This window comes from Brachionichthys hirsutus, chromosome 7 (genome assembly GCF_040956055.1).
Source record: "Brachionichthys hirsutus isolate HB-005 chromosome 7, CSIRO-AGI_Bhir_v1, whole genome shotgun sequence".
Lineage (NCBI taxonomy): Eukaryota > Metazoa > Chordata > Actinopteri > Lophiiformes > Brachionichthyidae > Brachionichthys > Brachionichthys hirsutus.
The window spans coordinates 7,547,065-7,572,547 of NC_090903.1; the positions used below are offsets into that span (position 1 = coordinate 7,547,065).

General features: G+C 42.4%; 2 protein-coding genes across 2 annotated transcripts in view; one reads left to right on the plus strand and one right to left on the minus strand.

The window, feature by feature from the left end:
- wdfy4 (WDFY family member 4) overlaps positions 1-25,483 on the minus strand; it is a 34,970-nt gene that overhangs the window by 393 nt on the left and 9,094 nt on the right. Inside the window, exons 16-63 of the mRNA XM_068741000.1 lie at positions 25,261-25,475; positions 25,058-25,143; positions 24,676-24,904; positions 24,425-24,501; positions 24,130-24,348; positions 23,869-24,047; positions 23,552-23,783; positions 22,407-22,546; positions 22,218-22,329; positions 21,934-22,124; positions 21,687-21,839; positions 21,237-21,310; positions 20,804-20,962; positions 20,630-20,721; positions 20,420-20,516; positions 20,091-20,293; positions 19,676-19,842; positions 19,457-19,576; positions 19,189-19,362; positions 18,971-19,105; positions 18,103-18,229; positions 17,840-17,991; positions 17,400-17,638; positions 17,202-17,320; positions 16,882-17,073; positions 16,686-16,792; positions 14,290-14,367; positions 13,977-14,168; positions 13,829-13,895; positions 13,511-13,740; positions 11,823-11,971; positions 11,616-11,730; positions 11,292-11,377; positions 11,157-11,219; positions 8,124-8,166; positions 7,513-7,632; positions 7,298-7,421; positions 7,115-7,224; positions 6,026-6,176; positions 5,289-5,380; positions 4,202-4,411; positions 3,978-4,098; positions 2,490-2,647; positions 2,125-2,283; positions 1,850-2,029; positions 1,439-1,621; positions 892-979; positions 145-274 (exon numbers count right to left, since the gene is read on the minus strand). Coding sequence (XP_068597101.1) covers positions 145-274; positions 892-979; positions 1,439-1,621; positions 1,850-2,029; positions 2,125-2,283; positions 2,490-2,647; positions 3,978-4,098; positions 4,202-4,411; positions 5,289-5,380; positions 6,026-6,176; positions 7,115-7,224; positions 7,298-7,421; positions 7,513-7,632; positions 8,124-8,166; positions 11,157-11,219; positions 11,292-11,377; positions 11,616-11,730; positions 11,823-11,971; positions 13,511-13,740; positions 13,829-13,895; positions 13,977-14,168; positions 14,290-14,367; positions 16,686-16,792; positions 16,882-17,073; positions 17,202-17,320; positions 17,400-17,638; positions 17,840-17,991; positions 18,103-18,229; positions 18,971-19,105; positions 19,189-19,362; positions 19,457-19,576; positions 19,676-19,842; positions 20,091-20,293; positions 20,420-20,516; positions 20,630-20,721; positions 20,804-20,962; positions 21,237-21,310; positions 21,687-21,839; positions 21,934-22,124; positions 22,218-22,329; positions 22,407-22,546; positions 23,552-23,783; positions 23,869-24,047; positions 24,130-24,348; positions 24,425-24,501; positions 24,676-24,904; positions 25,058-25,143; positions 25,261-25,475 — 6,839 coding nt within the window. The remainder of the gene's footprint in view (positions 1-144; positions 275-891; positions 980-1,438; positions 1,622-1,849; positions 2,030-2,124; positions 2,284-2,489; positions 2,648-3,977; positions 4,099-4,201; positions 4,412-5,288; positions 5,381-6,025; positions 6,177-7,114; positions 7,225-7,297; positions 7,422-7,512; positions 7,633-8,123; positions 8,167-11,156; positions 11,220-11,291; positions 11,378-11,615; positions 11,731-11,822; positions 11,972-13,510; positions 13,741-13,828; positions 13,896-13,976; positions 14,169-14,289; positions 14,368-16,685; positions 16,793-16,881; positions 17,074-17,201; positions 17,321-17,399; positions 17,639-17,839; positions 17,992-18,102; positions 18,230-18,970; positions 19,106-19,188; positions 19,363-19,456; positions 19,577-19,675; positions 19,843-20,090; positions 20,294-20,419; positions 20,517-20,629; positions 20,722-20,803; positions 20,963-21,236; positions 21,311-21,686; positions 21,840-21,933; positions 22,125-22,217; positions 22,330-22,406; positions 22,547-23,551; positions 23,784-23,868; positions 24,048-24,129; positions 24,349-24,424; positions 24,502-24,675; positions 24,905-25,057; positions 25,144-25,260; positions 25,476-25,483) is intronic.
- On the plus strand, positions 10,252-11,037 carry lrrc18a (leucine rich repeat containing 18a). The gene has a single exon (XM_068741001.1). It carries the CDS (start codon positions 10,252-10,254, stop codon positions 11,035-11,037), a length of 786 nt encoding a protein of 261 aa, XP_068597102.1.

Below are 25,483 nucleotides of genomic sequence, written 5' to 3' on the forward strand. Positions count from 1 at the left end.
ATCAACATGAGCAAATTCAGTTTCCAATAAGTAGATGTTTAACATCTTAAAATCGAATTAATTAGTAAAGATACAGTTCATATTTTTCTGAAGCACAGCGTAAAACGTAGTTTGAAGTTGTTCTATTTGCAGTAATTCCTGTACCTGGAAATGGCCAGCGCTGTGATGGCCGGATTTTTCTTGTAGCGTCGTTGCGACACAGAATTACTTCTGTGCAGTTCTTGGCATAACACCAGATGTCTCTTCCAGCCTTCGACCTGGCCCGAGTCCCTCACTGTGAATAAATCATTTAAATATAATCAAAACAAACGCCGAACCGGATCAACAATAGGTGTGCACTCTGTAACCCTGGTCCAGCGGATCCTTGAAAAAAAAAAAAGAAAAAGTGTATTAACAGTGTTTGTTGTCAGCAGGCCGTTAGTGGTAGAAAAATCCCTCGAATAGAAATGCTTCAGTGTTATGTAAACTCTTGTCTCAATGTAATTTAGCAAGCATAAAACTCCTATGAGGTGACACGATGCTGTAACCAACGTATGCCAAATTGGATCGGGGTATTATTGCTTTCTAAATTATACAAGCACACACACGTCAGCAGAATTACTCATCAGTGTTTACTGCCTCTATGTTTAATAACTTTATAACAACATAATTCCTGCTAGCCCTAATGCTAGTGAGGGAAAGGGGTAAGCATTACAAGCTCTCTTCTGAAAACCACAGCATCGGTTAAAAATAATCATCTCGCTCTTAAGGATTCATCTAATTAGACTGATTCCGTTCAGTGTGTCTGCATCCTAGTCTCACACTGTCCCTTCTGTCAGCCGCTCCCATAATCTGGGCTGCTATGAACATAACACCTCTATGCATATCCCATTCTGCTGCCTGTAACATTACCATCTCTCTCCGTTCGGTCTTGCCCTGGGGACACAGGCTCTTCTGGAGGGCCAGGTAATTGTGTTCTGGTGTACTCCGTCTTCCATATCTGTATGAAAGACACGTAACGAGCGGGAAAATCAGCCAAAACTCAACATAATAGCAAAAACTCTCGGACACGCACCGGTGCACACATATCAACTAACTGAAGGTAATAATAAAGAAGTAATGCTATTTGTGTTGTTGATGCTGCACAGGTTCCGCGCAGAAGTGAAGCTCATTCTAGAGTTTGCCATTTTGATTGCGGAAAGGCAGCATAATGCGTATACGCAGCCACACACACACACACACACAACCCGTGTGCTGTTATTAATACCTTGTTGGACATCCAAGCTGCTATTTGTGATGCTGATGCCAAAGTAATGACTGCCACACTGGGATATATGAATATATGGATAAAACAACCACTGATCTCTTAGAGAGAGCTGCCTGACATTAACTTCAGGGTCATACGTTTTCTCATAAACGCACAACTAAAACAATACTGCACATATTACAAAAGCTTCACCCGTATGGTCCCATCTGCACAGCCAGTGACGACGACGTTCTTAGCATCCCACTCCCGTCGCTGTGTGAAGCTGACACACAGGATGTCTGGCTGAGGCCCAAGGGAAGCATCAGTGCATGTCAGCAACTGACCGTTCATGTTCCACAGGTAGAGTACCGGGCCGGCACATGAAGCAATCTCACCCTTGGACAAAATAATATGGTGTTGATACTCACACGGACGAAGATAAAGAAAGACATGTACAAAAAACCCCAAAAAAGGTCAAATGCATGCATAGAGGATGTGCATGTCAACAGTATGAATCCTTTCTTCCTCATACAGGAACAACATGGAAACAGGGAGCCAGAAAATGGCAACAACAAAAAAAGGCAGAAAGTGAGAGATTTTGAGAGATCAAGAAGCTGAACCTACAGTGAGGTCATTGATAGCCAGCGCAGAGATGTTGGTGATGTGTCCCACTAACTGAGTGATGTAGCTCAGCTCCTCCATATCCCACAGGATGCAGGTGAGGTCACTGGAGCCGCTTACAATCATGTTGTGCACCTCAGACACAGCAAGGCAAGTCACTGCGTCTGTGTGCCCATATAAAGGCTATGAAGCAAAATTGGATTAGTAGTTTGTAGTATTATATATTCTGCAAACATATTCTATAGATCTGTTGCACATAGACAAGCAGAGGAGCTGACCTGTCTGAGCTTCATGAAAGCGGCTCTGTCCTTGTCGAGCACTACGTCCCACACACACACCACTGTGCTGCTTCCTGCAGTGACGATGGTCGTCGGGTCGGGTGAGGCAGCACACAAAGTCTCCCCCCAGTCACATGAACTTTCACACACCGCAAAGGTCTAGCGATGGACATACAGGAGCAGATTATTGTGCATTCCCGACTACCGTACTTGTGCATAATTTCAGAGACAGTGAATGCATCATATGTGGCGACATTTGTTCAAATGTTGCAATGCAACTTAGTGTAGCTGGAAAGTTGTGGAATAAGACAATGACTGTAAAGTGGATGTATTGTATATCCTCACATACATGCGTACGTGAATACCTTTTCTGTGGTATTGTTTCCAAAGGCACAGCTGTTGTCAGGGAAACCCCAGCTGAAGGTGCATTCAAACTGAGGTGGCAGGGGCAGGCGGTTTTTCTCCAGCACCACAACTTCTTTTTCCAGACACAGTATCTGACCTACTGGGCCTCTGGTCAGCTCTGCAGAAAGGTTTACAGGGTTATTGAGCGGCAGACCAGCAAGACGTTGTGGAACAAAGTAAGAGGATGGCGTTTTAAATTGTCCCTCAAAACATATGCACCCATTATTAGGTAAAAATAGAAAATGGCCTCATTCTGCCATCTGTGTACTTGTATGAACTTGTAATATCTCTTCAAAAACATCACATTAAAGAGTTTTGTACCTCAGTAAACTTGTTAAGAATGTCATTGCTTTGACCATTAAAGACTGGGCAATTAAAACAGCTATTCCCAGGTTTCAACAAGCTGAGTCTCTGTCCTGGGGGGGGGGACACCAGCATCCCGGACAGCCGTAGCTGTTCTACTTTATGTGTATAGCGAGAGAGGGGCTGTAATTGTGCCTGTAATTGATCTATTCATGCAGGAGCAGACAGAAATCATTATATCCTAGAGTCAGTTCTGCCTCCAAAAAACACGGAAAAGGGTTATTTGTGCCAGTATTGCTTTCTGCTTCCTATTCATCTCTATCTGCTTATTGATCAGATCAGACAATCTCAGATTTAATATGAAATGTAATTTGCAGGAATCTCTCCCCGAGCATTCACAGATTCATCTCCTCTCCTTCAGCTGGCCTGTAGGGATATTCAGATTATTAAGTAGGGCTCAGCGGAAGAGTCGTCTCCATATTTTGGCTCTAACAGATAGCGCCTTCTACTCCTGGATCGTGTAAATTAATCTATGGATGCTCCCGCTCTGTTTCAACGATTCCCATGAGACCCGGGTACATTTCGTATCTAATAACTGACTACTAAAGGTGTGAGATAAAATAGGGGGGCGTTATAAAATTGTGTCAAAGGCAGATGACTCCAATTTATTGAATTTTGTTTACTCACCAAAAAAAACGCACTTATAGTTCAGTTGTTTGTAAATACATATTGGTTGAAAGATTACAATGTAATCCCAATAGCAGAACATACTTTATATAGTGATACATATTTTCTCTCTCTCATATATACATCATTTTAAAGCACACACATCCAGCATTCACAACTGAGCTATATTATTTTCCTCTTCAACATGTCATTAATCAGAATGAATGCGTCTCAAATGTGTACAAATGACCCCCAGAGGTTGTCAAAGGTGTCTTTTTATTTTGATAATTCTGGACAGAGCTTATCCAGACGTGACCCCCTTCCAGTCTTTGCAGTTTGCACTATGTTCATTATTAGCATCAGACGGTAGATTTATATCCAGCACACAGACGTAAGCGAGGGATTGGTCTTTTCACCAAACCTTTGGAGAAAAAGCATATATTTCCCAAATATCTTAAAACCAAGATGGCCTGGTTTACCTCTGAATGGCTGTTCACTGATCTTCAGTTTGTCCAATTTGAAAAAAAATGGAGTCGGATGGGACGATGACAATCTCTCTTTCTTTGAGCCACAACGAGGTGGATGCGGTTTAGTGAAGAGCTAAAGGGCGGACAGCAATGATGCAAAAAGATTTATTATTTTTACATAGGAGGTAATGTTTTTTTTTTGTTTGTGCTTCCACCAATTCTCATATTATTTTTACCTGTTTAGGAACCTGGCCGAAGTTGCTGATGTATCCCAAGATTGTGCTCTTGATGATGGGGTCCTTAATGTTTTGCCAGCCTCTTTGAGCGTAGAAGTAAGGGTGGAATGTGTTCACACTTTCTACAGCAGCAGGGCCTTGTTGGCGGTATCCAAAAATCAGGTCAATCCACAGATGGAGGTGGGAGCTCACATAGTCACTTTCCAGGGCCTACAGGAAACAGTACCACCAACAATTAAATATTACAAAACTACTGTGCAGTCTTAAAATACAGTGTGTGCTGCTCAGAGTTATTAAAATGGGAGAAACACCATCAGTCAAACTGTTAATGGGAGAGTTTAGAAGCACAAGAAACTTCTGTGAGGATGCACAACTAGCCAATCAAATTACTCCGGCACTGCATGATTTCTTCCAAAAGTCAATTTAGAAGGTGTTCGCATTACATAGCTGTACAGCTGTGGTATGAGCACAGCTCAATGTTTGAATTAAAGAAAGATCAGGGTGTAATTACCCACAGATTGGTTTTGAAGCGTTAATAAGCCAGAGTGGACATTATGACCACCATGCATATCCTTGCACCCAATCATATTAAACCCATACAAGGAAAACAGGAAAAAAAGAAGAAGAATATATTGGCTTGAGTTAATTTGTCTATGTAAGAAAAAACTATCTTCTAAAGTCACTAATTTTATGAGAATGGCAGGCAATATGAGTAGTTCAGTAGATTACAGAGGGGTAACTATTTTAGATGCCCCGGGAATAAAAAAAAAAAAAAAGGTAGGGCAAATAGAGAAAAAGAGAACAGCGACACACAATAACCACACAAAGGAAAGCTGAGAGAAGAGAGAAAATATAAATCCCATAAATAGCTGGCTGAAATATTACACTATTATGAAGCAGATGCTTCCGTCTGCCCAGAATAGTGTTAAATGGGCTTGTTGCTCTTCTTTATGTGATTTAGGCACTCAAACATCTTATGTGTACATACATCAGCTGTTATTGGCAAACATATTTAATTCTTTTGGGGAAAGTCTCAGTGAATAACAATCAAAAACAGACAGGCCTGGTGTGGTCAGGTGTCACTGACCTCTCGATGGATCCTAATGAACTCCTGGGGGTCGCCTTTTGCCCATGGAGGCAGCTCCACGTCTCCCAGAGCGGTACCATCCTCCCTGCAGCCTAGAGAGGATTGAATATGCAATCAGTGAAGTTCGCTGGATCACATCACAGTGTGCCATCCTTCAAAGGAAAGGAAATGTCCCCGGAAAGACTGATGCACAGGCCAAAAGCAAGAACACTGGCCATTGTTTTGTTGCGTTTAATGAGTTTGAAATGGTTTCAATCGTGAATAAAACAAAACATGGCACATAAAGGTTTACTCTGATAATATTTTTTAAATAAATACAGTCTTCGTAAAAAAATGTATTAACAGTTCATAAACTAATTACGCTTATTCCTCTGTGCCATTCACCTCCAATGTTGCTCGAAAACATTTAAAAACACATCAGCAAGACAAACTGTCCCATATGTTCCCTCATTATTATGAACATGGGTGCTGTACAGTTTGATTTTATGCCATGTTTTAAAAGGATCCTCATCATCATTATTTTCAATTCCAAATGCACCATTCTGTTGCTGTAAATACTCAGGAAGATCCAAATGTGTTTTAAATAGTCCAACAACTTCATTATCTAGTCTTCTATAAGTAAATAATTGCCAAAGAAATGTATTTCAAGGAATTATTTTATTGCTATACAATATATTGTTGACCACGCTTGTTGTCTATTAGCTGGAGAGCCAAAGAGGATGGTTATTGTGTCTGACCCATTTGCATGTTATTGGAGTTGAGCAGGAAGTCAGGCAGGTAGAAGAACTCTGGGATCAGCTCTCGGACATCCCCCATGTTGTCTCTGGAGGACGACTCCCACTCCTTCTTCACGCTGAAAAACATCCGCTCTGGTATATCGAATCCTCCCTGTGGGGGAGACGAGGCACAGTACTGTCAGACTCTCAGGTCACTGTTGAACCAAAACATGCAAGAGAAATATTAATAAAAGCAGTAATTCTGATTGAGTGTAATGATTTTATCATCCTCATTGTGTTATGTAAGCAGGAATTATTTGCAACTACAACATATTTCAAGGAAGCTTTTCGGCTTTCTGTGAAATTCTATAATCTTTGATATAAATCTCCTGAGAGAATACATAATTTACACTAAAACAATTACGGCAATGAATGAAAATAGCGTATACATACTGGCAAACGTGGTTATAGATGTAAATCCAGTTATGGATATTACTGCTGCACACACTAGTCACTTCAGAAGACGAAAATGCAAGGTAATTCACCAGACTATCATCTTTATTGCTTTATTCTGACTATCAAATATGCATGCCTTTTCATTATAATCAATTGGGTGCTGTATTGCAAATTGGCAAGATCTGTGGCTATTTGCATTTGTCTCTTTTAGATGTATTTATTTACATATATATTGAAATCTCCATATGATGTGCTTTCATACCAAAAACAGAATAGAAAGCATTTTTGGAGCGCTCAAGGTATCTAATATTAGGGTCATAATATTAGCAAGATTATGTTTTCAAAAATAAATAAATGACGGTGATGATGGTGTCAATAGGCGTCTGGAACACTAGGTTTATTGATTAGAAGACGGACAGACTATAAACGTAAATGACATTATACCTTCTAACATTTAATTGTCCACGTTTGCCCTGTATAACATGAGTTTTTGTTGACATGTTGCATGCATTTAACTGTGCATGGGCCAAGACTTCTGCAGAGCTACAGACAAGTATTTACATAAAAATACATAGATGTACTAGCCTCTCACACTCTAGCAAGTAAGATTTATTTAAATCATTAACTCGCCTCTTGAAGTGCTGAAGACCTCACCTGCAATGCCTGAAACGTGTGTGAAAAGGGCTCCATTCTGACGAGAAAGGAGGCTACAATCATGGCTGAGGAGTAGTGAGTGCAGTAGTGGCATTGCGTTGACATATCGCCTGCAAAGATAAAATAGGCCGAGTAAAAAAACTAATGTTACGATTAGGGAGATGACAAGTGCAGGACACAAACCTTCGTTCATGATGTTCTGTACTTCATCATATCTCTTTACGAACATCTCCCTCCTTTTCTCTGTCTGAGCTCCCATTGGCAGAGACAGGTCACGGAAAGTTTCAGGGTTTGACAGATGGAGTTTCTATCAATGGCAGAAATAGATACACTTAGTAGATTTTCATTACAGTTGCCTCCTAAGATATGAATGTTGGGAGTCTTGAGTGCAGTCGTACCTCTGACTGGTAGTCGGCCAAAACCCATGGGAAGACTGGATACTGCATCAGGTCATTGTATGTCCTCCCAGCGACGGTGTTTAGATGCATCAAGTACTCAAAGTTGCTTATTTCTCCTTTCTTGATGACAGACACATTGCAAAGCAAATCATTAGAAACAATAGTGGAAGGGGATTATTTATATAGCCAGCTGTTTTGTCTAATGAAAAGCTTCACATTACACAATGAACATTTTACTATATTTTAGATTTGGATGAACTGAAGTAGATTACCAGTATAGTATCTAAATGTTATTTTTAGTACATAATTAAAATTGGCTTTAATATTCACAGCAGTTAAACATGACATACACATTAATATTAATATTTAAAAAAATATTATCATTATCTCCTTGGTGGAGATAATGATTAAACAATGAAAGATAATATTTTACTGCACAATGAGTACTTTTACTTTCTGTACTTCAAATTCTACTGATAATATTGTAGTGGAGCGATTAATAGTGCGATTAATACTTTCATGTAAATTAAAGGTTGTGAGTGCCTCTGCTGTTCAGGCACAAATATCTTGAACTAAGCAACTAGGTTGACATTCCAGGTCCTTTGCATTACCTGCCATTCAACAAGGGATGCCTTTTCAACCACGGGGGCCTTCCTAAAGCACAATAAAGAAAACAAACAGCTTGAATATGCATCAGAGGCTGATCACTGAGCAGTCCTTGCCAATGCAAAGTGTTTTTTGCTTTCTCTGTTCCCTGGCAACCATTGTTGAAATAAAACACAGAGGCAGAGGTGTGTAGAAGCTGAGTGGAGGTGAGCGAGTGAAACTTGTATGTACAAAACTGGAGAAGCTGTTATGGGATTGAGCTGAGCTACAGTAGGTTGGAAAAACAGTGAGCAGGCATGTGGAGGAGGTGACGGATGGAGCCATCCGTCAGCGGTGAGGAAATGAACTGTTACACTCTGTTACTTGACTGACTAGACTGCAAAAGTGTCGTGAACCGCTTTAAACAGGAAGCAGTATATTTTCTTGTTGTAGATGTGGCGCAGAGGTGAAGAATTAATTAATAAGAACATCTTTGTTTCAAAATTCTGTCGAGGAATAAGATTCTATTGAGGAACTCTCACATTTGATTTCTTCCTAATAGCACAGCAAAAAGTAATCCTATTTCTCAATGACATGCTGACACTTGTAAGTTGTTTAACAAATTGTTAAATAATAATACCAAGAACAAGTAAAAGATCCAACTCAAACAAGAAGGATCTTCTAAATGTCAGTGTTGCTGAACATTTCATTGGTATTTCACTCATGGAACACCGGTTCTAAACTAGTTTAATCTAAATTAGGAAAGCACTAAACGGATCCTAAAATCTCTTTTCCCTCTGTGGCCAGTATAACGCTGCAATAAAGTCCTGGAGCTAAGCACCCCAGTTGCTAAGTAACGCAGTTAAACAAGAGGAACCTTGACTTTCCCCGTTTGGTGTAGGGATCCTAGGGTCTGATCTTTCCTCCTCATTGCAGAGCCTCGGTTTGTAAAATACAACAAGGTATTGTTAATAAAGCTTCTACATTAAAATGTAGGTTTAAGGTGTTCTGCGATCTCGGTGACAGAGGTTTTCATGTTTTCCTACATAGATGACAGGCTTTGTGCTGAATGGATGGTTCCCAGTAGATGGTATGAGTCTAAACCTGGAGACAATTTCATCACTTGATTAGCAACAACTGGGAGGAAAAGCGCACCGATTCTGGTGAGTATATGTCCTCATGTCCTGCATGAAAATGCAAACACAAGCTTTAAACTAAAACACATCAAACCATCTGGGGTTAAGAGAGCAAGCGGCGACAGAGTGCATTCAATTTCTAACACCAATAACTTCCTGACCAAATTATTTTTGTAAAGCTACACTAAATCAATCATTGCATTTGGCCCAGTATGTGTTATCTAATTGCTAGCAATAATTTCATGCAATAGTTTTCTATAGGAGGTTATAATAGGAACAAGCACCGGTGGATAACCCCTCTCATCCTGAGGATGATGAATGAGGCGAGAGAGGGCCTTGGGGTGTAACACAGACGCAAACAGACACACACCTTGCTCTTTTAGACAGGGAGGGGCGAAGAGCAAAGCCCTCATCACACTCCCAGCACTCCCCAACTATCATTTATCAAAGTCCTGATTTGACTCTTTATGTTTGTGGATAAGTGTTGTCGCACAGTAAAGCCATGTCTGTCAACACGCTTGCATGTCATACATGCGTGCACTCGTGCACGCTCACACACAAGCGCATGCAGTTCTTGTCTGAAGAGCCAAACAGCTCAATCAGTTGAATGCTGAGGGAGCATCGGCACTCATTTGTTTTTGCTGCATTACCCAGTGTCGCCTCACTCCTATTGTTCCCCTGCATTAGCCTTAATTAGAGAGTCATGCTCTTAAATACCCCCATGGGCAACACTGGTGAGCATGCATGGATGCTGACATAACACTGTGACACGCACACACACACACTTTAGAAACCATGATTTCCCTGCTGCCCCAGGCCATACAAAAGCTCTTGTATCTGAATAAATCACATCAGCCTTGTATACTTGCCTGTATAAATACAGCACATTTATTTGCTATAGTACTCTGAGTTGGTGCAGATTAGATAAATTATTATAAATCAGCCTCTTGGTGGGGCAACTATCATCAAAAAGAGGCTGAGTTGAAATTTATTCAGTAACTCTGTGCGTTGCAGTACCATGGCCAAAGGGAAAGAAGCCAAAGGAACACAAGTGACCCTCCAGACTGCCAGAAAGGCAATACGGATGATGCCGAATGGACAGCACAGACTCACCCTCAGTAACATGGGAATTACCATCTTCCCAAAGTGTCTCCTCAAACTGACTAACGTGGACGAGTTGGACCTCAGTCGCAATCTGATAGAAAAGCTTCCAGAGAGCATTGGGAACTTCTCATCACTCCGGCGGCTAGACCTCCACAGCAACAAGCTGGAGTCTGTACCAGAGTCCATCGGCAAACTGGTGGGACTGACCCACCTAAATCTCTCTAACAACTGCCTGACCTCAGCAGGATTACCCTCCACACTTGGTTCTCTCGCCAGCCTGAAGAGTTTCAATTTAGGGCTGAACCAGCTGGACGCACTGCCCCCCACTTTAAAGGGTCTTGAAAGCCTTCAAGAGTTGGGCCTGTTTGATAACTTCTTCACCATGGTGCCAGAGTTTGTGACAGATCTCCGCAACCTGACAAAGGTGAACATGAAACAAAACTGGCCATCACATTGTCAGGACGATGGTGAGGGGATGATGAAGAAAATCTCAGAATCAAAGGAAGAAGTGTTCCTGGTCCGTGAGAGCAATCTGTGTGAGACATGCCTTAAAAGATGTAAAGAGCAGGAGGAGAGGTTTACAGAAGGAGAAGGGAGTGATAAGATGGAGAATAAAAGGATAAGGACCTATTCAGGACTGATGGTGCCAAACTCAGTGGCTCGAGTCCATCAAGATGTGTGGAGAATAAGGCCTTACTAATACGGCTCGTGTCATAGTTCACTTTTAAAGTTGCCCCAAAAAGATTACTAAATAAAATATGTGATGGCATGTTTCCGTTTCTAAAAATTGGCATTTCATGACTGACTGTGGACACGTACCTGGCATTAGCGATGACCTCGGCTGCCCCTCTGCCTTTTAACGCAGGCACTACCGTGCACAACCTGCAGGGAAAGGCAAATGAGTAAGTACCGGAGTAAAATGCTGAAAATGAAAATTTCCAGAGTATGTTGTACCTCATGAAAGCAGAGACATGATCTCTATTCACAAACACCAAGAAGGCCGAGTGTCCATTTTTCATGAAGATCTCAATAGCATTATCCTGTGAGTTAGAGGCATAATGGCCTATGAGTGAGCTGGAAACAGTTATATGCATGTCAAACCTTGACTTAATAGTTTGTTTGATTTTCACAAATAATGTAAAACCACTGCAAAAGCACATAAAATGTACTCAGAGTAGACAAACTTTATAACTCTTTTCCAGCTGAATCCTGTGCAGTTATAAAATAATTGTTGCATGCATGTTTATTTAAAAAAAAAAAGCATTTTCCCCATCTAACCTCCAATAGAAAGCGTATGAAGCGAGCCTCCTTTATATCCCCATACAACCAGCGTTTGCACCTGGCTGACGGCAGCTCTGTACCCAGCATGCTGCAAATAAAGGGATCCTTAACACTAGAGAAATAAAAAGGACAGAGGATGACAGACGGAAGATTGAGATTGTTATGCACATGACATTTATTTGCTTCAACAGCACACAGCTGTACCTGCTAGGGTGGTGCGCCCTGCAACATACATCTCCAGCAGGACTGAGGGTGAATCCCTCACACAAGAGCAGGCTCTTCTTCCCAAACAGCAGCACCCCCTCTGTTACTTTGAGTCCACTCACCATCACTACACACATCTTAGCATTTACCTACAGAGGGTTAAAAACAGAGCTATATTAAGCCCCTAGAGAGAAGCACAATACACATCCGTACATTTCTCTCCCAGGACATGACATGGCAGCAATGCAACCTCTTCAGGCTTTACGTGATTGATCATTTTAATCACATTTTTAATCATTATTAAAAAGACACAGTTGAACACTTCATTATGCGACCTGATTGATTGGGAGGCTCAGCCCCTTTTTCAGGGTTGTGATTGTCTGTTTCATCAAGTGCCAAGGTGGACCCACATGCTGCTTCCTGCGCCGGCTGTAGCTAATGCTAACTGCATTGAGATAATGCGTGGCTAATTCTATCGTCTCCCCTCATTTCACAGTGAGTGTGTGCACCTGGCTTTCTCTGTGTGCTGGCACCTCTGCAGGTCCTCTGGGAGACGGCACCCAAAAACCATATGGGGCCCCAACATGGCCGCAGGGCCTTCACAATTTATACTAATCAAATCAGCCTCCCTGCCCCCAGACATGCAGTCACAGGCTTGGTGCAGAAGGAGGCCCTACCTGGCCATTATTAGGAGAATTAATCACTGCCACACACACAAAAGGAAACCTGCTAAGTGATCAGAACGTCTTTTCTGAATGCAAACATAGTGGCCTATTATGATAGATGATGTCACCTGGAATCCAAGGTGGAATCAAGAGGAGCGAGTCTCAGTCACATGGTATAAAATATGTCCATTGAGCTGTATCATGGTATGTTAGTAGTTTCCACCAGAGAACACAAACCATTAGCAGACACACTGCCCCTGACAATAACTAGATTTCAGGAAAAAAAAAGCTACATTTATTGTTATCAAAGATTAAATACATAACAATAAATGTGTTTCCTTATCTCTTTACTGTGCTCTGGACAGACGTGTGTTATCAGTCTGTGGGTGATTTAGCTGATGATGGGAAGGAGGAGAGAAAAGGAGGACTTTTATTGACTGAGAGCCTAATGTCAGACCATTGATTTCTCCCCACACACATTACTGTCATAATCACACTATTGGTGCTGGCAAGCTAATTATGAGTGGGTCTCCCTTTGTGTGTGCGCGTGTGTGTGTATGCCTGTGCATTTTTCAGAGTTAATGACTGTGTTCATCTGACAGGAAGCTCAGCAGGGCTCACACACTGAACACTGCAAGGCAACAGGACACACATCACACACACACTTACTAAGCAGATGCAAGACAGCTTGCATCACCACCTACTGTTTTTATTAATACTTCTGTCAGAAACATTAAAAGCCGCGGCTGGTTGCCGGAGCGAGGAGAGTCCCTGTCAACATGTGCCGTGGTTTCTAACTCGCTGGAAGAATGAGAAGAGCCGAGCTGGGCCTCAACATTAAAACATTACACTAATGAGGAAAGATGAAATTCTGATAGCAGCGCTGGGTTACTGGAATCCCTTAGTCTACATCAGATAATTATGATTGTGAATATTAGCAGGGCGAAGAGTTACGCTTTGTGTTTAGGCCTGTGGTTTACAGCCGAGCATACCCACACACCCTCCAGTGCTACAGTACAGTACCTCCTCTCCAAGGTGAAGCTGCTGCAGGATAATGCGTATGTCAGGGCAGTCTTTTGTGTGGGAGCAGGGTTCAGGGGTGACAGGGTTGGGAGGACCCTCGGTGACGGCAGGCATCTCATTCAGAACAGGGAAGAAAGTCAGATGGTTGCAATCTCGTGCTTCCTGGTCTTCAACCGCGTTAGCTTCTGCTCCAGCTTCACACAGGATCTTGGGATCTGCCATGAAGGAAACTAATGTTCCCACTTATGTGCTTACATTCGACAGCCACAACCTGGTGAAAGATTGTAAAAATTAAAAAGGAAACGCTTCCCTTCTTACCTTCTGCTCCACTTTTGTTCTCATTGGTCGTGCCGGCTGCTAAACCCAAACACAGCATTCCCCGCACCTGTTATGGCAGAATGAAAATAAGGATGAACACTGTGATGGATCGTACAACACGGATTCTTCTTAATCTGAAAGGACATACTCGTTTGGTCCGTCTCAGAGCCTTTCTGCGGATGCGTGATCTGGTCCGGTTGGGTCCTTCGGCAGCATCTTGTTCCCAGGCTTCACTAATCAGCACCCCTGGACCAGGACCAAACAAGGCCCTCTCCCTCAGCAGCTCAGCCTCCACGTTCAGCCAATTGGACCTCACTTGTTCCCACTCAGTGGCTTGCAACTGGGGCACAGACAAGGACAGGGGAAAGCATGAGACAAACATAGGCATTCTTAAAGATCTAAATGTAACATTTTGATAAGATTTTTATAGCATTAATGCAATTAAAACATTTCTGTCAAACCTGCAAGTGCTTTGTCCTCATATTCTCGAACATGTTGTAGCCTCGCTGTTGATGCGACTCCATGTAGGACAGAAACTCCTACAGACAAATGAAAATAAGGTGATGGGTACAAATGAAAAGAGCAGGCTCTTCCTCTGGCTCATATTGTGCACCCACAACACACATCATGTTCACAGAGGCTGTATATTCATAATGGTATTGTTGTTTCCTCATGCAATTACAATGCATTCACACAATTACATCCGTTCCAAATTGCATTCACTGGGCAAAATAAGCTAGTGGCTAGAATCTTACAATAACCCTGTCAGGAAATGTAATCATTTGTTGGTGTGATCAAATTAACATAAACATTAATATCACTGAGGCACGCCACAGTCAAGGGAAAGGTAAGTGTGCTTTTATTGTGCGCGAGTGAGTGTGTACACGTCGATTAAAAGAGAAAAGAAAATAGAACACATGGAAAAACCCAAAACAGAGCCGTACTGGCACTGCAGGATGCTCATGTTCAGAGGACTCACTGGGATCATATTCTGACTGTTAACTGCTTCATTAAGCCCATCATCACAGCAGTGCTCGCTGAGAGACTAGTGAAACAACATGTGTCCATTCTCACAGCTGACCCAGGAAAGCCATTTAATTGACTGAATGAACATGCAGTAAGTCTTTATATCTGGTCTTATTTACAGATGCTAATTCTGTGTTTTGTGGTACAACCCCATGAATGTAATAATTGATTCCAAGCGCAACCTGAAAAAAATTGTTCTGCAATACAACAGATGCAAATAATAAATAAAACACAAAAAAATCGACAAGATTTCAGAATAAAGCCCACGAGTAAAAGTTGACAGCAAACTTTGACAAGCTCTCTGGAGAATGAAAACTATTTCTCTAAATGTCTGACTGACTCTCCAATTTGTGCAGAGAAGAGAAAGAAAGGAGTAATTTGAGGGGAGATTATAGAAATATTACAGACAAAAAAAATAGGGTAATAATGAAGTTTGCAAACCCGAGCCATGTTGCCACAGATAAACAGCAAGTCGGCGTCATCGCCTCCTAATTTCATTCCTTCATTTGGACAAACATAAGTAATATATAGCATTAATTACCCTATTTAGCAGATAGGAACCTCGCCAGCTTCTTAAATGCAGCATTAAATACATAACTCATCTCTTCCCTCTGCAATTAACATCAGAACATCACACTCATTTCCATTTTAATGACTTCCCAACAATACGCCACCTTTGATGATAAGGCAACATAATGTCAACTTCATTCTGGGCAGGCGGTGAATGCGTAATGAACTTAACTTGATCATTAGTGCTGTTAATTATCTTTCTAATATGAGGACATAGATATGATTATGGAAACTGCATTCGGTGATGAAATAAATCTCTAGAAGGATTGCACTGAGGCTTGACTGAGGACACAGTCTTGCCTATCAGTCTCTTTATTCTTATTCATTACCTACAGTGGGCTTTACAACCCGACTCCGCTGAGGAAGAAGGCGACGTCTGCCCAGCAATCTGCAGAAAAACATTACTATGGATCCAAATACTGAAAGGAGACTCCCCACAAGCTTACGACTCTCCAACTAAAAAGGTCATAAGTTGATGATCCAGACATTAATTAACGAGTCACTTGTCTCTGGCTGACCACTGCTGATCATTTCAACATCAATTTCATGAACACTCGCTGCTTGCTGCTACCTACAACACACACCAGAGAGGGAGAAAGCAGACATCCCCTCTTCTCTGCCTCTCAGATGGAAAAAACAATTCATCACCCTCTCTGATAGCCTGTCAAAGAGTGATATGATAAAGAATAACACCAAATGAATAATGTTTTCATCAGATTGGTACCTCTATAATTGCCAACCCGATTTCTGTCGGCAAGAGATGTGAACAAACAAGAACGTACACACTTCGTGGGGGGTGAGACAGACACACAGACGCGGTAATTTCATGCCTGTGTGCCTGAGTAATATGTCCCCGCTCCCTGCTCCAGATGGCTCAACGTCTTAACCGTTGTGGGGGAACTAATGATGTGAGCCACGTGTTTCGGGGGTAAAAACAACAATAAAGTCGTCTTTAACCTTCAGCAGGAAACAGTGTGTTGTAGCGAGTGTTCCCATGGATAGGCCTAACAGATATCAATTACTAGGCCCACTCAGGGGTAATCAGCTGTGATAATCCAAATCCATTTAAAGAAATCATCAAACACCCCCATAGGGCTGGATGGCCCACAGCACAAACACAGGAGTGACTTTGGGAAGACTGTTTGGGCACAGCGGTCTGGGAGATGGCAACAACCCCAAACTCATCGAACAGGAAACCGTCACAGACATCCCCAAGTCCTGTCCCTTGTAAAAGCAGCCAAACATGAGGGAGCGTTTTTACCTCTACCGTTATTGACGCTCTGCCAGATCTACCCAAAGCTGAGCGAACAGCGCTGCTGATCATGTTAAACCTCGTAGAGCCGCTGGCTACCTTGTTCTTCTGAGAGTCTTGGAAGAGATTAAAAAAATGAACATTTTAAATGTAAGAATGTGTAACATTCAAACATTCTTCGCTTAGGAGTAAAGCGAGAGCCAACCTGTGTATAGCAGCCAGGTCTTGTGTGCAATTTCCTCCCACAGGGGGCTGATGTCAGTCATGCTGACAGGCTTGGTCTTCCCTGTTCGACTTGCTGACAGTTCAATCTTATATGTTTCTTCAAGAGTGTGTTGCCTCTCCATCAGGACCTTATACCAGCAGGACTCTGCCAAGGACAGTAGTTCTCCATCATCTGGAACACGGGAACACATTTGCTCTGAACTCTCCAGTGATCCAGGAAATCTCCCCAGACTTGAAAACTCCACAAAAATATACTATTGTGGTGAAAGTAAATAAACTGTCACATACTGGACCTCATACCTGCGGTAACGTCGGCTCCCTCAGTGAGGGGCACAGAATGTTTGGTTTTGGGAAGCACGTGGGATGGAGTTTTCTTGCCGTATACTTTTTGTGCTACACATCCAAAACCTTCAGGGTAGCTATAAGGGGAAAAAATGTGCGATTGCGTGAGCTACATGTTAGCACAGATATACATGCGGGTCTTGTTTTAGCCATTACCTGCCAGATCGTATCAGTGCCAGACAATGAAGAAGGCATGTAACAAAGTTGACGTTTGAGTTGTAAGTTGCCATGACGACATCCCAGCGGTCCATGAAAATGTGCAATGCCCTGATGATCTCTTCCTTTTCTTCTTGGGAACGTCGTGGTTGAGACAAGAAATAAAGTATGACTTTATTGCTGCAGGAGTAGAGGGCCAGCACGGCCCTCTCCCTGTGAGCTTGGCCTCTCTCCAGCGCCTAGAAGAACACAGCAGTGTGCATGTCAGTTAGCCATTCACTCGTTTAGGTTCAATATTAGAAAGCTGTGCATTGATTTTCACAATTCGGAGCTCTCAATAATTAAAGGAGATTATTAACAGATTGTGATTAACTTAAATTGACGGGTTAAATAAAGTGTGCAGCGCTCTATGTACAAGTCTCTCCAGGCTTTTGTCTCACCACCAAAATCTGATCCGCGAGGAAGTTGAGCAAACTCTCAGAGTCTCCTGAGAATGTTCCACTGTAAAGATTGTGCTGCAAGCTCTTACTGAAGACCACCACGTTCTCCAACATCACGCTAACCTGACCTTCAGGCCTCTCATCCTGGCAGTCTGAGACAGAAAATATGAATGGAGCACAATTCAAAGGGGTGATCATTTTGTGATGCATATATGTGGCCGGACCTGTTGGAGCTGTGTGTACAGCAGGCATCGTAATTCTACCTTGTGAGCTTAGATGAGTGAAGTTTTTGACCCCATGGCTGAGCATGTGGATGATGTCCATGATAAAATCCAGAAGCTCAGTCTGGAAGCTCTGTCTCTGTTCCAACGATGCACCCTCTGGTGAGAACTGTGGTATTTAAGCAGAATTTCGGTTTGTATTTTTAAAAAACCATGACCCTTTAATGTGAGGTTTTTTGTCGATTATGCTAGATAGCCTAATGCAGACATGGGCAAACCCAGGCCCGGGGGCCATATGCGGCCCGTTGGTCTTTTTAATCCGGCCCGCCGAACTTGTCCAAATTATATCATTAAATATAATTGTATTATAATTAAACCTCATTCATTTGACCTTTTCCCTGTAATGCTAGCTGTAAAAGGCCAAATCCTTTAATGCAATAGCTTTCATGTGTCATTTATATTCGCTCACACAAATACTCCATCCATATGTTCTTGGTCCGGCCCCTCTGTCAAATTTTAGAACCTATTGTGGCCCGCGAGTCAAAAACTTTGCCCACCCCTGGCCTAATGTTTCAAAAGTACTTGTTGGTGGTGGTGCGTCTGTGTGCATGCTGGTTTGGCGTATCCATCTTAAAATGCCTTCATAGAAAGCTGTAGCTGTTGGTCTACTGGTGATACATGATATCATTAGCAGCACTATTGGGTTTACCTCATTTAGAAACTGAGCAAAGAGTGGCACCTTCTGGAGAAATGAGTGTTTTGCAAGATAATAGCATATGGATCAATAGTATGTGCAATGCACTGCATTTTGTTCATTTGACGCACACGAGTTGATGACTGAATGCGATATGTGAACTAAAAAGAATGTAGTAACGAATGAATTATACTCTGTATGTGCGTGTGCATTCACCTCCAGCAGCACGATGAGGGGATGTGTGTTGGTGTTGGCAGACACGTTAAGAAGACTGTCCATCAGCAGAATACGGATGAAATCACACACCGGCTTCCCTTTTGTTTGACCCCTGAAGCAAGTCTCTACCTCTCCCTGAGGGAAGCAGACAAACTAGTGTCCATGACCAGAGAGATGAAAACGGTTTAAGCTCCCTGAACTCAGAGTAACAAACAAACCTCTGCACTGTCCAGAGGGAACACAACTCCAGCAAGTGTGTGGAGAAATTCTGTTGATGCCCACAGTGGGTCTCTGGGACGGAGGTTATGGAGCAGACAAAAGAACTGCATCACACTTGCTGGGATATGAAATTCCCACGATGCATCAGTGTCTGACATCTCCGTTGGTGGAGGCTGTTTGAACAGTTTAAATAATGTAATAATGCCCGATACATTTCATTAGAAAAAAAAAGTAATACTTAGAATATGTGCCATATAAAGACCTCACTTGAGTAATGATGACTTTGACCAATTCCAGCATTATCGTAGCAGCTTCAACACATAGCTGCTGAGAAGGAGTGTCTGCTTGGCTGTCAATCAATGACTGTAGGGCATCATCCAAATGCACCTGCAGATTGCATGTAATATATACAATATATTGATATAATTCATCATGACAGAGATGAAGAGGATGGTTCATGAAATAAATAAAAAAACAACAACTCACTTTTCCCTCTACTGTGTGAACAACTTTCCTGCCCAGCAGCAGAGCAGCCAGGGCTTCATACACCTCAGGCATGTAAGAATATCTGCTCAGCATCCTGTGCAGGATATCAAAGCCTGGACACGTGGTGCTGATGCACTCATAAGACCAGGAATGAGCTCGAAGGTTGTCTGGAAAGGCAAGAAATCAATAACATGATAATAATATTAATAATAATAATAATTTTGAAATACTGACTTGCATCTTTAACGACTGACTTCTGGATGCTCAATCACATGACTAAATCTATATTTTCATATCGTAGTCACACTTACTGTAGCTCAAACTAACATCACAATAAGTTTCCAACAAAAGAGGGAAATAAAAAAAAAAAAACATTTCCTGGCTTCACTGCAAAAAATAATAAAACTTTGTGTACCCATGACAGTAAAAGGCTCATCCGTTCTGTCTATGAATTTTACAGGGAGCACCCCGTCTCTGAAGCTGGTCTGCATGCCGGGGCTGAGCAGAAAGTGTGTAAGCAGGACGAGACCCAGTTTCAAGGTAGAGGGGTGAAGGTGGGGCTGAAGGAAGAGCAGGAACCAATCATTGTCCAGGGCTTCGAACATGGCCTTCTGCCGACTGTTGAAGGGTCAGAACACGAAGGATTATTTCAGTTCATTTTTCTGAAAAAGACATTGTAAAAGATGAAATACTGTGAAAATGTGGGTTCATTCTAGGTTTGTTTTAGTCATTGATGCTACTTACTCTTTTAGAGGAAGACAGTCCGAGTTGAGGGTTTCACAAAGAGAGAGTAACACCTGGTTGCGAATCCAGATGAGGCTGGCTGGACCAGAACTCTGAGCTGCAGCAGTAAGAAGACAGGTCAAGATCAGCTCTGGTAGCATCTCGTGTCCCTGTGATGTAATGTATACTATATACTACACCGTATGTGTGGTTGTGTGTTCTATGATGTACCTGGTGTCTCTTGTGAAAGATTGCTGCCACACATGTTGCCTTCATTTGAGTTACTAGGGAAAGGGAGTGTGTAGACCAAGAACAACCCAAGTCTGTCCAAACACAAGGGACAGATTTGAACAGTGATATTCATAAACCTGAACTGAGATGATATTTTAACATGACAGGCTGTACCTGCTGATGCTCTGAGGGGTGAAGCGAGCTTTCAGAAGGGATGTGATGACATCAGAAATGATCTTAACCTTCTCAACGGTTATGGGAGGATCAGACAGCTTGAATAGAAGCTTTGGTAGAAGGACAGTGTGCAGGACTTCCGCATTCCCATCATCATTGCTAACAGTAACAGAGGATTCATAAAAAACACAATCTGTTTGTGAAGTCACTTAAAGCCAGTAATTCATGCACAAACACACTCTCACACACACTCTTTTCTTCATCCCTATGACTGATGCTTTTAAACAATCGTTTTACTATTTCAGTCACAAAGTTCTGCAACATTGCCACGACACTCCAGATGTTGAATGTTAAAGTGTTAGTGATACAACTTCTGCGTCAACAGTAAGGTGAATTAAAAGTAATAACACAGTCTGACGTGGTCAGATGTTACCTTGAGGAATTAAGGATTTCACGGAAGTGCATCAGAACTGACAGATCCAGATTATCTGATGTTTTCTGCCACACCTGAAAACACAACAAACCGCAGCAGTGAGCTACAAGGAAACAGATGCCATCTTCTTTAATACGCGAGTGCTAAGAAAATAGTCCGGCATGCAACAAATTCTTACCATAGGTATTCATCGGATATGTGTGGGCGTGGCTATATTACAATTTACCAGTAATTTGTGTTTTGGTTTCCTGTATGCAACTAGTCAGATCCCCAGTAAATGTGAACTATTAGTCAAAGATTATGATGTTTTGAGATATCTCGTGCACAAACAGAGAGGCAAGCATGACGAATACGATGTTTCCAACTCCAGTGGTACGGTAATTTAATAAATGCTACAAAATATATGAAAAGAACCCACTCCCAGCCTCCTAAAATGAGTCGAATATTTACCTCCAGGTCACATAGCAAGGCCTGGAAAGCGGGTGCATTCTGTTGGCCACCAGCCCCAGCAATCGCGTGCACTGAACTCGAGAGATGAGTAACCAGCTGAAAGGTTCTATGACTGATCAGACTGCTCTTCATCTTGAGCAGGAAAGCTAGCAGCTTTGAAAAGAGAGCGGATCACAGCAGTAAGAGAACAGAAAGTTCTGCTACATAATCTTCAGCCCCTCGTACGATTTTACACTGCCTAACAGACCTTATATCCATTGATGTGGTTAATTTCCTTCTGCATGGCTGGGTTGGTCTCCAGCACGCAGAGAAGGACTTTTACAGCTGCATACGTGGAACTATCATCTTGCGCCATTGCAACTAGACTGAGCGCGACTGCAGGCCCACCGATGTAGAGGAAACTCTCAGAGGCATTTCTGGGAGTGAATGTTCGCACGCCTAGAAAGTGGAGGCAACACACTCGTCAAATGTGCATGAAGAATCAACTAAAATGTGCCGTAAATAAGGGCTGTAATATAAAACTTATTGTACCATATTGTCCAACTAGTGCTGCTCCTATGGTGCGAGCTGTGCCACTTAGGTGCTGACTGATGTTTTTTGCCAAAAGCACAGGGGTGGACTGATCCCGAGAAGTTACCCCCATCTGCAAAAGACACACAATGATAGATTGTTGTTTGGATACAGACTCACACACAGAGCTTCAGCATGGACTCGCCTTACCTCCTTAGCAATCAGCCTGCAGTCTACCTCATCGTAATCCTCTCTGATCTCTGCGACAGTTGTTAAAGTGAAAATTGCTGGGTTGATTCCAAATGAGATTCTCTCCTCTGGAACCAGTCTTGGAGGGAGTGTCTCAGGATCTGGATTAAGATCGAGGACAAAAATAGAGAGAAAGAAACCACACAGATACATTTAAATTGTGTTATAGTTGAGAAATATTATTTGAGAAACGATTTGTTTCGATGTATAAATTGGAAACTGGCAAGCAGTTACTGGTCTTGTAAATAATCAACATCCACTATTCAACATTTTCTGAATATTAATAGGTTTTTTAAAACTGCATATAAAAAATACTTAAAAATAACTACTGGTATTTGGTTTTGTAGGGAATTCCCGTATTAGATGGGATTCCACGACGTGATTCCACGCCGACATCACAACAGTATTATTATCACTGATAACACTTGAACGTCTCATTGGTGACGACACATAATGACGCTGAATAACAGGGGGTAAGATTGGCTGGGGCGGGCCCCACCCGCTCAGGGGATGGGCCCATGGATATGTACACACGGAAACAGAGGGCGGCCCTTTGTTCGGACTTGAGACACACACAAGGAACATGATCGAACCTCAGCGCTGATAATCTAAACCAATTTGTACTGATCTGTTTGTTATATAAATATTTTAATCTTTACCCACGTCCTCCTCATTGACTACGCGCCCATGAAGAAGAACAAAGAACCGGAAGAGGGTTTGGTAAAACCCTACAGTTTCAAATATTCAATAGTTGAAGTGATTCTGCATCCGTATGCAAGTGAGTTTGTAAAAAATAAAGCCTGGAATGAGCACTATAACTACATTTTCCTGAATGCTTAAGTATAAGGGTGAAATGCACAAAAGACCATAAGACAAAGGATCAAATGATAAAAGTGGACTCTAAACATGTCTCAAAAATATGTCATTGTATTCGCTGATCATATTTCCCACAAATCACTGTGGAATAGCTCAAAACTGACTCAGCAGGGATTGAATCATGTACTCTTATCCAGGATGACTTCTTGGAAGTAAACAAAATACCTTTGGCTCCCCCGCCCCCCCCCCCCCCCCCCCCAAAGAAAATTGCACAACAGCATGCGACGCACCTGTGCAGTGCAGAGCGAGGAAGTTGCCAACATAAGAAGTGCCTTGTGTGTAAATCACACCCACAGCCTCAGGGCTCAAAGGCTCTTCAAACAAGTAAGCCGGACCCACTCGCCACACGAGAGCAGCATGCTGCTTCCAGAGAGCTGGTGTTCCTATCAGTCCGTACACATCGATCACAGCTGTGGGGTCCATGGAGGCATGTTGTCCAGGGAATGGCTGAATATACCTCATCTGACAGAAAAAGCAAAGACTGGAATGGACGAATAAGTGCAACATCAGACCAAGAATTAGTTCAATCAGAGGTCTCCTGTAATACTTTTCCTGTCCCAACTGCCTTGCCATTGAAGTAGGCGGAGGCCAGACAGCTCTTCTTCAAATCTTTGGCTATGACCACAGCCAGATGGTGCCATTGACCTGGGACAAGCAGGCTGGAGCAGTGGAACTTCAGAAATGAAGGCAATGGAGTGGGACTGCAAACCTCTGGCTCCAACATATCTGTCAAAAACACATGGATGACGACATTCAGTGAATCGGTGCTGTAATGCTCTAAATTGTTCTATTTCCTTGTCAGTCATACCCAAGTATGTGAATGCTTCCTCCTCCACAGAGATGACCAAACAGCCATCACAAGATGAAAATGAGATAGACATGCAGACGTAATGTTGTTCAGTCCGGGACATGTGGCGAACCACTGACAGTAAACGGATCGGGTGGGAATCACAGGCGGCGCTGAACTTGATGATCCGGAACCAGCATGAAAATGAGAGACCAGCTGAAGGTGGGAAACCCCGGCAGTCTGAAAAAAGAGAGAGAGATTGCATGCTCCATTCAGACGTCATCGCATGGGAGAATGTTTAAAACTCATTGCTTACCTCCACCGATTCCACCTGTTGGGATTGAATCTGAAGTCACTCCTTTCACTGTGGCCAGAGAGGGAAGGAAAAGGCAGCTGCAAGGAAACAAATAATGAATAAGTAATTACATTAAGTTTACATTACATAGCATTTCTGCAGTACATTTATCATATTTGTGTTTCATGCACCAAACATCTTCTTTTTATCCAGTCTGGCATATTTGATACTGCAAGACAACACAGACAAGAAGTAAAAAAAAAAAGACTTACCCATAACCACTCTCACTCATGTCAAACTCTACAAAGGCAGGTGAGGCAGAAACTCTGTAAGGCCTGTTGGTGCGTGGTGATGTCATGGACACCAGACTAATAATCTGGTGGCCTGGGATTGCAGAACCAACAGAGGATTCACTGCAAGATGTGGACTGTAATAAACTGAAGGTCCGCTTGAATGTCTTGACTGGAGATCCTGGGAAGGCATCTCCCTCTGTGCCGAGACCTGGTTTGGGTAAAACAACCAAAATCAAAGGAGTTACTTGATTAACGTGTGTGTTTGAAAGGCCACCTTAAAACTCAAGCAGACTGAATATTACATAAAAAGAGGCGGCAAAACAGAACGCTTTAAAGATCATCATAAAAAATGTCAATGTACCATTTTTGAGAAGTGGAAGACCGTGTTGTCGCTTGGCCATCTTGTGAGCCAAGGACATGAGAGGGTGTCCCAAACACATGAACTTTCTGAAGAGGAAAAGTAAAATACATTCAATCACATTCAATATTATAGCATTAAAAAAATGAATCCATAATGAGCAGGACAGAAATACATACATCAGAACATCATACACCCTGTTTCACCTGAGCTCTGCATGTGTGATGGCTTGGGAAGAGAGGTTCTCCAAGATTCGCGTAACAGGCAGGTGGAATGGGTGATCAGCAGCCACCAGCATACTCTGACAGTGGGTCAGAAGTGTTGAGATCATCCCTGCCTTGCACAACACCTGTCGGTTTCGCTCGGGTTTGACCATGGCCTGGATGTGGTGCACCAGAGACAACTGGATCTCCATGGAGAGCTGGGAAT